The sequence below is a fragment of the Haliotis asinina genome, chromosome 12, assembly GCF_037392515.1.
Source record: "Haliotis asinina isolate JCU_RB_2024 chromosome 12, JCU_Hal_asi_v2, whole genome shotgun sequence".
Classification (NCBI taxonomy): domain Eukaryota; kingdom Metazoa; phylum Mollusca; class Gastropoda; order Lepetellida; family Haliotidae; genus Haliotis; species Haliotis asinina.
The window spans coordinates 19,224,396-19,237,417 of record NC_090291.1 but is presented as its reverse complement, the minus strand read 5'-3'; the positions used below and the strand labels follow the sequence as shown (position 1 = coordinate 19,237,417).

Below are 13,022 nucleotides of genomic sequence, written 5' to 3'. Positions count from 1 at the left end.
ACATTACTACATCGTAACAGGAAGTAATGATATTTCTTAATTCAGAATGATATCAGAATACGTAAGGTATTAAATACCACTTTGATAGTACAAGTTACACGGTAAGCATGTTGTATAAGGTGAAAATTGCATTCGTACACAAGAAACGAATCATACAATCATCCACCATTGAGATTTGCGGTTAGTTCGGCATAGCACCGATGCTATTACTACTGGGTAACAGATTAAGGGATGGAAAAAGGGAATAAATGTCAAGCAAAAGAACCGAATAGATTCGTCAAGTAGCAATTATAGCTGAGTTACTGATTAGAATTAAGGGAGATTTCCAATCACGAGGTACGACATGAGACCAGGGAATGATGTACCTTCTAACGAATCGGAGAGATTGTAGAGGGCCATGTGATAAGGGTGGAGCAGGCTCGAACACCTTAAAAAGATACCGTCAGCATTAAAACGTGTGCGAGGTGCGGTGCGGGTTGAAGAGTTAGCAGAACGTTCACATCCCGATTGACCAGTAAAGAGCTTGTCCTACCCGGTCGTCAGACCACTCATTCCTAGATGTAGCAGCCCGGACTGACCAAGAGAGTACGCCACCACAGCTGGCAGCACCCCGAATAATGAAGAACGGCCATCGTAACAGGTAACTGGTAAGAGGGTTTACTAACACCCAAATCCCAGTTACGACAATATTTTTCTTGGGAAATGCATATCTCCATTGTGCATTGGTAGCTGGAGCCATCTTCATGGCTACAGTGGGAAAACAGGTAATAGTTTATTCCACTGGGGGAAATACGCTGCCAAATAGGAACATTAGATTGAGAATACACAAACGTACACAAAATAATCACAGACATGGCAACATGCACTCGCAGGCAAACACTACTTAAGAACACAGAAGCGATTTCAATAGAGGACCTGCCCCGAACGTTGCGAAGTAGATTCAAGAAAATGAGTAAAACTGTGGTATCATCAAAAGAAATGGAAATTGATATCCTCAGTTGAATCCGAAGTGCTCCCAGCTTCATTTGTCAGGCCAAAACGTCCTTGGATGAGGGTGGAAACAAGCCACGATAAAATATACTGTATAGATACCCTTGACTTACAACCATGTCAGCCACGTTTGTGATAGCAACAGCATTTTACAATGAACGCTGATTGCCTTACCTGTACGTTACTTATTTACGCTCACTGCTATTTACGTTGTGTATTTTTTTTTACAATGGTAAATTCATTATTAACATTTGAAATCCTGAAAGGAGGACATGAGGGTCAAAGAGAATCACCCCTATCCAAGTCGTGATGAAAAGTTCCAAAATCTTTCCGAACAGAAACATATCAGGAGACATTTTTCTTTTTCTAAACCAAGTCACAGCTACCCCCAAAATATTTATTTATGTCCATTGTAACGTGTTGTCTAATATAGAGCAGCTGTGTTCTATGGCTATAGCGTACAGTGTAGCTATAGCGTACAGTGTTCTATGGCAGTAACATACAGTTTAGCTATAGCATAGTGTTCTGTGGCTATAGCATACAGATTAGCTATGTTCTATGGCCGTTACATACAGTTTAGCTATAGCGCACAGTGTCCTATGGCGTACAGGTAAGTTATAGTAGTTTGCTATTGCTGTAGCATCCAGTTTATCCATAGTGTACAATATTCTATGTCTATAGATATAGTGCACAGTGTTCTTTGACCATAACATACAGTTTACCTATAGTGTACAGTGTTCTGTGGCTGTAGCGTACAGTTTAGTCACAGTGTATAGTGTTCTATGGCTAAATTTGCAGTTTACCTACAGCGTACAATGGTCTTTAGATATAGCGCAGCTATAGTGTTGGAAAGTGAATCCAAGTGAATCACGACACTAGTAGAATTAGTCACGATGAATACTCTGAATGTTCCTGTAAATTTAGCGTCAAACTATAGCGTCAGTTGTCATACCTGTGCGTACCTGAGACACAAATCAAATCCTCTTATTCAGTTTGCAAATCCATTACGAGGCAAGCATAAATGAAAGAGTAATAGCTAAAACTGACATTTTCATTGTTGCTACATGTGTGAAAAGTAATTGAATTGATTGAAGAATTCGCAGAATCTGGGAACAATCCTGCGAAGTGCCAGCTGATTTCTGTTTAAATCCATTGTCTCGAGGGTTTCACCAGCGTGATGGCATTGTCATATCTTCTTGTGTCTGTGTGATACGATATACAACTCCATGTATTTCCACTGATCGCATACTTTTGCATTAAAAGAATATCACTGACTATGTTTGGTCCATAGTTTGAGGAACAGATGACATGTGTCAATCAAGTCAGCGAGCCTGACCACCCAATACCTTTCATGACATCTTGCGACAAGCATAGTCAACATTTCTGGGAAGCATGGGTTGCTGAAGCCCACAGTTTGAACTTCTGTCCCAGTAAGCACTTATGAACAGTGCCTGATGTCTGTATTCTCTCTGGATTGACCTCGAGTGTAACTGAGTGAAACTCGGGGGCAGACTGAATGTGATTTTGTTTGAAGCTCCGCATTTATACGCATTGAACTTAAGCAAGACGTCATACTTCTGGAAGGAACGTTATGCCTGCTTATCTAATAAAGGATGAATAACTGACCACAGAACAGGAAATTTGTATGTTTGGACCCTACCTCGATTCCGAAAGTTCGAATCTTCGATCCAGTGAAAAAGCCGTAGCTATTTAAAGTAAAATGCTTAGGCCGCTTTCTACGAAGGATGGAGCAAATCAGTGTGGTCTCACGCTGTCTTTGGCAACATTCCCAAAAAATTGCACGTCGGGGAAAACCAAAGATGAGTTTCACACATTGTAAACATGAAGTGAATCGAACCCGTGTCTTCGACGTAACGAGCGAACACTTTCACCACTAAGCTGACCATTGTGCCGGAGCTCTTACAAACAACATCCCCATTTTTCGTAAATATATCGCATTCACTAAAGAACAGACGTGTAAATATATCTTTGTTAAATAAAAGACATATTTTTAACAATATGTATTGTGACATTTGTTTACACAACCAACATGTAACTGAAATCTTCTAATCATTTTATGGATATATGCATGTGGTGCAAATATTGACCAACATCTGCAACTCAGGTTGATTGTATAACCAGGCGCCTATTTCACATGCCGATCCTCTGCATTAAGTCGTATAAAATGTCGCATGACTTTGGTACGACTACTTTCATGAGCGCAGCACAACGATGAAGAGTCTTCTATTGTTGGTCGTTCTTGGGCTGGTTGCTGCAGCAACTGCCTTGTCGCAAAGCGAGAAGGAGGCGATAGTCCAAAAAGCGAGTTCCACAACTCAAAACAGGCATTTTGGGTGGTCCAACTCCATAGTAGGTTGGGGAAGACGACCTGACCAGTTCATCAGTTCTGGCTATACGGACGTAACAGGGTTGTGTTGCAACAACAACATCGGTAGCTGCCAATACTCCAGATCAAGCTGTACGTAAAACAAGTACCTGCTGTCATGTATATAGACCAAGTTGAGGGAATGAATGTTTATTTGTTCCAGTTGTGTATTTCAGAGTAGGGGTATAGTAGCCCAGTGGACAAAGTGTCTGCTCGTCATGCCGAAAGTCCGGGTTCCACTGACCAAATAGGTGGAATACGTGAATCCCTTTTATATGTGCGAGTATTTATCTATTTTACTATTGAATATTCGATAACATCGTTAGTCATATAATGTTATATAATGTTATAACAGTTTTGCTATAACAGCTGATCATGACTTACAGATGGCCTTATTAGTTTAACTGATTGAAAACTAGTCACACTTGTTAACGGGTTGTGGATGTACCTTGCGGACACTGTCAAGATTTTACGCTGATGTAACACTGTACGCCGGTATACAAGCTGTTTTACAATATATTCATTCAACTGTTCATTGCATGTCAACATTTAAATAATGTTCAGAGATTCTGTCACATGGGACAAAGCAAGCTGCATCTTCTCGAAATATTCGCTACGACCTTGAACGTCATTTGCAACGAAAATTAAGATCATAAGAAAGAGGAAAATTGGCATTAGATGGTGGGAAATTGTTCCCTTGTATGCCCTGTCCGAATCGCTGTGTTCTCTAACTGTTCGCTTGTGTTCCCTAAAGGTTCCTTTTGTTCCCGAACGGTCCCTTTTGTTCCCTAACGATTCCATTATGTTGCCTGGCGATTTCATAGGTTCCCTAGCGATTCCATGTTCTCAAGCCTTGTGTTCCTTAACGGGTCCATATCTTAGTGATTTCCTGTTGTTCCTTATCGATTGTTTCGTGTTCCCTAGCGGTTCCATTTTGTTCCCTAACGGTTCCATATGCTAACAGTTCCCATGTGTTCCTAAACGGTTCCATATCTTAACGGTTCTCTCGTGTTGACTAACGGATTCCATGTGTTCCCTAGCGGTTTCCTTGTGATCCCTCGCGGTTCCCAAGTGTTTACTAGCGTTCCTATGTGTTCCCTAACAATTTTCTGGTGTTTCTTAACGGTTTGGTGTGTAACCCAATGATTTCATGTCTTCCCTGACAATTTCATGAGTTCACTAACGGTCCCATGTGTTTCCTAATCTATAGCCTTCAGTTACAGACATGATCGTAAGAGATTGATGCATGGAGACATTTCTATAATTAAGGATACATTCTCGCTTGAATCTTATGAACAAATGTTCCAAAAACGGTGGCAAAATATCTATCATTGAAGTTGTCATTTCAGGTTTAATTACATCGGCCAAATATATTTACTTGTGACCCTTTTTCAACGTTAAATGTAAGTGTAGTGTATATGGCAAGGTTCCGTGTTTTACCGATATTAAGCTTTACAGAAATATGTTGGGTTATTTCAAATTTGTTAATTTGTTCAAAACATGTATGCAGAAAATTTTCGATCATGTGGAGTCAAACGTTTCTATCAATTCTAACAATTTTACATCACGTTTACATATGTTTATCACCTTAATTAACTGATGTGTTACAGTACTGTGAATGCATCGTGCTAACATTTACACGTTTAGTAAATCTAGTTTTTACAAATCTCAGGTTTTGAAATTATCAAGAAATAATTCTTCATCTTTAGTCAACTCAAGCTCATCGACCACACGCGTATTAAAGGGTCAGTTTGCATCCATGGTCCTACATTTTATAGCCAATGACAAACCTCTGTTTCATGTATATTCACTACAGGTTTTCAAACATGATTCCACTGATACCAGGTACCCATTTAGTGCCAGTTTACTGATCAGTTGTCCACAGTATCCCCGGCATTTCATTACCTTTAACGATGAAATGTTTATAGATTATCTAAAGAGGAACTCACCGCCAGTAATCGCATTCATCATTACTTTTAAAGGCATAATATCACTCCACATGTCTCTAAAATAGATTATGTACACTCTTCAAAAAGAAACGCAAAATGAAATTAAAGAATTATGTTTACAATTTTGTACATACATATAAACTCAAACATTGTTTTAGGTTTGCACATTGTTTCTCGAATGTTTTAGAAGATCGTGCTTGACCAAACGCAAACAAAAATGATTTTGAACGGTTTTATCAATCAGGATTGTTATGATGTGCGTGGAGGTCATGCAGCACGAATGAGAAACAATCAATATCAGGCACATTGATTGTTTCTCATGTGCAAAGCATGAGTACAGCATATGACAATAAAAGACCCAAATGAATCTCACAATTTCATCCACGATATTTGCAAGTAATGTACACAAAAATGGGACGTCTCACCTCTGCCGACCGACCTCAGACAATTGGACGATTGCAAGCTGACGAATCAAAGAGTGAGGTGGCAAGGATCTTCAACTTTCATCCCAGCACAATACCTCGTTTCTGGGATCGATTTCCAGGTAACCCACCCACGTGACCGCCATCGTACCGCCAGGGACACAGCACAGGAACAGTTTGGAGCCCGAAGAGTGTCCGACCAGACAATCAGGAACCGTCCCCGAGAAGTAGGGATACGTGCCAAACATCCAAAAGTTGCCTCCTCCTAGACACGACTACAACGACGTCAACGAGTGAGATGGTGTAACGCGGTGCTGCCATGGAACCTTGCAAACTGGAGGCGCATATGGTTTAGCGATGAATCCCGTTCTCTTCACGCGACATCATGAACGTTTTGCTCCTAGCTACATCAGACAGGTGGACAGATTCTTTGGAGAAATTGTCTTGGTGTTGGGTTAGATCTCATACACCCGCTGATCGGAACTTGTGCTTGTCCAAGGCCAATCGATACATCGACCAGATTCCCCGTCCGCACGTCCTTCACCTTGTTGACGGCAGCTCTTCCAACAGGACAAGTCCAGGCCCAAGACAGCACGTGCCACCATGGACTACCTGGCCAATACCAACACCAATACCCTTCCCTGGCCCTCCAGATCCTCGGCCCTAAACCCAGTCGAACACTCTTGAGATAAGATCGATAGACGAGTACGTCGACGTCGTAATCGACCACAGAATCTTCAACAGTTTTTCCACATGCTGCAGGAGGAATGGAGAAAGATTCCACAACAAAACATCCAACGACTGATTCGATACTGTTCGAGCAGTACATGCACAAGTGCCGAGAAAGCTATTTATTCATTTAGCTGTGCTGTCTCCATGCTTGCACACCTGGCTGTCCCTTTCACTGCACTCCTCCCTCGTAAAACATAGTGAACTGTGTCAGTATTTTATGATAGTTTGTTAAACAACTTTTTCATTTTAAGGAAAAATATTCTGCAAAAACCCCACAGAGTTGGTGTGATGTTCTGATTATCATCAGCGTTTCACTGAACATGTTAAAATATGCTTATTAGTTTTCGAGCTAGACTGCAATTCATGGGTCCGCTTTTGAGCCAACCGACTATAGGATCTAAAGCACACCTACCAAGCCGCATCAAATACATCTTCAGTGAATAACCATTCCCTTTTTCTTAAACCACCTTTGGTGCATATTTTCTGTCATAGTTTTCTCTTGCAATTTCATAAAGGACCATCTCACAACACGGAATTATGGATTTTGACCTGGCCAAATATACGAATAACCTAAAAATCGCAGACCACACAAAATTATCTTACTTGGGGGAGACGATCTGTATTCTCTGAATGATTTATGTAGCAATGCTGTTTTCTTCATATTTTCCAGATGTGCGATATCACTATTACATGAGGTACAACTATCCCGGACTTTTCTCCTATCGTCGAAGACGTTCTTGGTATTCGTGTTTATGGGCGTGCAAGTGTCCATCATTTCCAGGCGATTGTAGCACACCTGTTACCACTGCAGCAACAACTACTACTGCTACAACTACTACTGCTACAACTACTACTGCTACAACAACAACCACTACAACAACTACAACGACGACGACTCCTACAACAACTACCACGACTACAACCACCACAACTACAACCACCACCACAACTACACCGATTCAAAGCTGTAGGTTTCTTGTTTTTTTTGTTTTGTTTTTTTGTGGGTTTTTTAATTTGGGTCATACAACAGTTTAGGCGGAGGGGAGTCGGTGTATATGGCTGATGCTCGTCAGTGAGCAGACCAACATCATGTGTTGAATATATTCCACTGTCGTTTTCATTCTACACAGCAAGTGTGACTCATCCACTGACTGGCTGAGCGCTCTTCTGTTATTTCACATTTTCTTTGTCACTCGCTATGAATGCCGGACTGTGGTAATTCATTTGGTACTTCGTGTTAGTAATTTTTTATCTCGTATAACTGAGTCGCGTATGATATACGGAAATTACCGATATTTTGCGAATGCATATCGATGGAAGGGAGATAACTCTAAAATAGTTTTCTTGTCTGCTCGATTCTATGTAACCTAAAACTCTGGTATTGGGTAATTACTCCTTATCATGATCCGATACCCGTTCTTCAAACAGTTCAAAACATTGAGGTGTAAGGTATGATAAATACGACCTCTACTGGTTCCGCTCTCCCATGGGTTGATGTACCCTCTATGTTTGTTTATGTTTGTTAATATATGCATAGGTAATTATACACAGATGACGTATTTTAATGCGGCAAATTATTTTTAAGACGCTCCTTTACGTTGACAGTCTGTCCAACAACATCCACGACTTCACTGTCGACGAGGTTACTTAGCGGTACTGCCATCACCAGCTGTGACCAGTTCCCAGGCCTTGTTTCTATTGTCAGCAGTACTCAGAAGGTCCCTTGCACGGGTGTCATCACGTCTGCTACGACAGTGTCGATACCAGCCAACTGCGCGTTGTTCGCAAACGGGGGCAAGTAAGTAAAGAAAAATTATGCGCACCCTTCGCTGTTGTATTAGTCTGGTGATTAAAGAGTCACTTGAAAGATCTGGGTTCTATTTCCCACATGGATACAGTGTGTCACGCCTATTTCTGGTGTCCCTCGAGGTGGTATTGATGGACTATTGTTGAAAGCGCCGTAAAACCCTATTCATTCCTCCTAATTTCCTGTACAGGGTTACAGATCCTTTTTTGTACCAGAACAGAGGTTTCCAGTGGCCTACGTCTTTGAGGGGCGATGGGTAGCTTAGTGGTTAGCCTAACTTTCTTCGTCCTGCTAAAGCCCCGGGATCGATTCCACACATCGGTACAATGTGTAGCGGTAGAATTCCCAAAAAAATCCATTTCTTCGCCGATTTCGTCCAAATTTGAAATATATGTAAATTATAGCATCTAAAAGCATTATACGATTGCAAACGTCTAGATTTATATTTTTGGAAATTATTATCCAAACAGAGATTCGAAGCCGTGTGATTACAACCAGTTACGCATCAATGTTTATACCCGTGCAATGTACATTATGTAAATAACGATGACATCGGAGTGTAATAGAATTTTATCTATGAATTGTAAAGGCCTTAATAATAACTTCAAACGAAAACAGGTATTTCGATTTCTTAAAATAAAAAATCTTCCATGTATTGTTTACATCACGTGCATTTTACCAACAGGAACAAACATGAGGTTATCAGAATTCTATTTTAGTTCGCATAAATCGATTGCTTGGGGGACATCTATTCTTTTCAGCGATAATTTTGAATTTGTTATGAAAATAGATCATTTTGAACCAATCGTTAATTACAAAGCAATAGATGTTAAAATAGGTAGGCATATTTACTTACTTAGGAGATAAACATCATGTGTTGACTAATTTCAAGGTATTACTGGGTATTTGAAGCACGGGAATATTTCATTTGAAACCTCTGGAAGGACACATGATGTCTATCGACATTGTAAACAATAAGGTAAACCAAAGGATTTTACTGTCTACGCGTGTTTACATCGAGTCCGAGTACAGCAGTGAAGTGTCATCTGCTGGCCGTTTCAGCCTGTTCCCATGGCGGCATCTGGAGTTGCTCATTTGTGACGCTACTCTAACTTTACGTCACAATATGACTTGAATGACGTCGCCACTGTTGATGACACAACAAAACAATTGTTTGCGATGTTTCTACGTGTTAATACGCGGCGAATAGTCTTGAAGTTTCCGGGAATCAAATACCATTTGATGATGTTTTTCAACCAATCAGATTACAGAACATAGTGACTTTTGGCTTACAATTATAAATACTTAAAGTCCAAAACAATATCAATTGTAGAAACTAATAAATGTATGGGGGAATGAGGATCAGATTACTTCATTCTCTTCGGGGATTGGAACGCTGTTTAAACCAGTTACTGGATCAATAATGGAGATGTATATAACGTTAGAGACGAGACACTTGACTTAAATTACGATTTGAAAGATACATGGAAGTCAAAAGACTCTGGATCAAACTATCCAGTGATCAACAGCATGATCATCCAACTATACATTTGGAACACGAATACATGTATCAGGCAAATCAGCGATCCACATCACCCGATTCTGTTAGTCGCCTCTTACGACAAGCATTGGCAGCTGAAGTCCATTTCTATCCAAGATCTTCACGGGAATAAAACGCACAGGCATAACAATGCCATAGAGCATTGCTGAGTGCGGTGTAAAACTAAACTCGATAACTTGCCAACGCACTGACTCACTCATTCATTTTCTGTTTCAGCGTTATTGCCCAAGATGGAACGACCGTTGCCTCGAATTTGCAAGGTGAGATCCACCAAACAGTGGACATTTGAAAAATAATCCAGACTCTCTGACAGCTCTTATCTGAAACTGAAACACAGTGCTCTGGACGTTTAGTAATTAGACCAGAGAGTCTCTTAGTCTCTTAGATTAGTAGAGCCAGACGGATGTGTAAAACTGTCCAACGGTCCGTCGAGTCAGAATGGAGATTGTCATTTGACTAAGTGAAATTTTACGCTGCTTTCAGTGACCAATCAATCGATCGATTAATCAATCAATCGACGGGTAGGATAGGGATCATTTGACAAACTCAAGTTTTCAAATGTGATACCTGTGTATCGGGTGCATGTATATAGCCTTGGTTCCACAATCGGGTACATTTATGATCTACCATCGGAAGAGGGTGTTCTTGAAAGCTAATCAATCAATCAATCAATCAATCAGTTAACCAATCAATCAATGTTTTACAAGAGTGAACACCATATTCATTAGGCACATCCACCCTCCTTTTCGAAAGGTTTCACTATTTTTCACTTTCAGGTTTTCTCGGGTGAGTAGGGTTTCAACAATCTTTCAGCGATGTCACAGCAGAGGACACCGACAATTGTGAATTATTATTATCAAGATATGCCTTTGAATGCAGACTGAAATCGTCCTATTAAACAAATGTGCGTGTACGTATGTGAGCGTGTGCGTTTGTTGCTTGTTTTACGTGACATTACGTTGTTATAATAATCATACTATGGAATCCTCACATGGGTACATTTCTGGCCTGAGGAATAGCCAAAAATGCTTAGCTCACCCACCAACCCACCAACCAACCGATCCACACACTCAAATATTAATGCTCAGATCAAGATATATTTGAATTGCGATGTATTAACATTTTATAAACACTGGAGGGATCTACAATCCATCTCATTTATCGGGTACCAATTTGCTGTAGGACGGGGCTCGTTTGACTAAGTCACCTTTTCAGACCGACGCCCCAAGTTTGATACTCATATATCAGGTGCATGCACATATCCGAGGTTCCACAGTCGGGTAGATTTATGATCTACCGTCGGATGAGTATGTTCTTGAAAGCTAATGTATGTTTCAAATTTCAGTCCCCGCCACTACCACTGTTGGAGGACCAGTCACGGTTACTTTAGACTCGCCCATTTCTGCTGGTAGCTGTCCGGGAATAGCCTGTGTCTATACCGCTGCAATGGTTAATGATATCCTCTTGGACCAGTGCCAAGTTGCTGCTGGTGGCTATTCCAGTAACAACAGTGAGTAACCGTCCATCATAGACTGTCATACAGACCCTGAAACTATGAATGAGTGAGTTAAGTTTCACTCAGCAATTTTTCAGTTACAGGCGGCGGTTTGTAAATAATCGAATCTGGACCAGATAATCCAGTGATCAACAGCATGAGCATCGATCTGCACATCTGGGACCCGATGACATGCGTCAACCAAGTTAGCGAGTCTGACCAGCCGACCCGTTAGTCTTGTTGTTCTCTACAAGCATGGGTTGGTGAAGACCTATTCTACCCCGGATACTCATGGGTGGACCCTGAAACAAACATACCCAGCCAATGCAATGTTTAAAATAAGTAGCAAGTCTGAAAATGAAAAATCTCTTTCCTCCTTGTCATCACCTACAAGTGTAGATTTGGCCGTTTGAGAGATATAGTTTCAGACCAGATCGATGTTTCTGTGTGAAGGTTTAGCTGTGTGAAAGGTCCTGTTTTCAGACCAAATCGGTGGCACCAACTTCGAGTATATGAAATTACATCAGATGTTTGGCTGTTTGAGAGAACTAGTTTTAGACCAAATCTCTGGACGTGCCTTCCTATATCTTGATGATAAGAGTGGAGGTATAACAGCACGACTGTTCATATTACAGACACAAACGGTGGGAGCAAGTTCGAGTACCTGGACATTCCGAGTCTCCAGCCAACTGCCCAATGTCCGGCCTTCATTCAGGCCTCGTCAGAAACTACTATCTTTGGAGACAGTCAGACGTACAACTGTTTCTTCCCTACTACTGGATCTACCTGTCAGGTAATGTCAACCATCACTGGATTGTCTGGTCCAGACTCGATTAATTACAGATCGCTGCCATATAGCTGGAACCGTGATGATTGTGACGTAAAAGTAATCTCAGTCACTCATTCACTACATTTAAGATTGGTTTAGATCATCCATTGTATCCATTTTTGTAAAAGAACTAAAGAAGTGGTACTTATATTTCAGGGCGACATGGGTGCACCGATCGTTTGTCCACTGACCACAGGTGAACAGGTGGTCATTGGTCAAGTCGAGAATAGGGAATGCAAGATAGGTTCAGTCGTTGGATTCTATAATCTTGAAGAAGCCTCTGTCCGGGTCTTGGCAGCCAAACCATCCGTGCAACTGGGATGAAGATGGTTTTCTTTGAAACCTGAAGTCTCACCGTGATACGACAATGAAAATAAAACAGATTCTTTCAGACTTTTGAATGTTTTGTTCAATTCAATTTCACTTGCTTCTCAGACAACATACTAGAAAAGTCAACGAAACAAGGCTGCAGTGTTCTAGGAGGGATGCTTATAACTGTGATTTTGACACAAACAGACAGTAATTAGATGGACGTGCTGGGTGACTTTTAGTTACTGCTGGGGGAATATCGCTTTTGTTTCTCTAGCTCTCACTCTGTAGGAGCAACGGTGACCTTTCACTGGTGTAATGGAAAACATTCAAGTCGTGGTTATGAGAGCTACAGTCCAACTGAAATCAATCCAACAATAACAGGCATTGCCTTAGGAGTTGGGCATGAAATAGTGGTCAAAGCACTTATGAGCATTTGGTATGGAACTGGAAGTGAAACATTATAAGCCAGTCAATAAAATAGATGAAGAAACGAAACTTGGCTTATATATTCTATGGACCTTCCAGCATAGCATACTAAA

General features: G+C 40.9%; 1 protein-coding gene across 1 annotated transcript; it reads left to right on the top strand.

The window, feature by feature from the left end:
* Positions 1-3,222: 3,222 nt before the first annotated feature.
* On the top strand, positions 3,223-12,495 carry LOC137258930 (uncharacterized). The gene is made up of 7 exons (XM_067796626.1): positions 3,223-3,469; positions 7,150-7,446; positions 8,085-8,277; positions 10,064-10,107; positions 11,193-11,357; positions 11,978-12,135; positions 12,328-12,495. Exons 1-7 carry the CDS (start codon positions 3,223-3,225, stop codon positions 12,493-12,495), a joined length of 1,272 nt encoding a protein of 423 aa, XP_067652727.1.
* Positions 12,496-13,022: the final 527 nt, after the last annotated feature.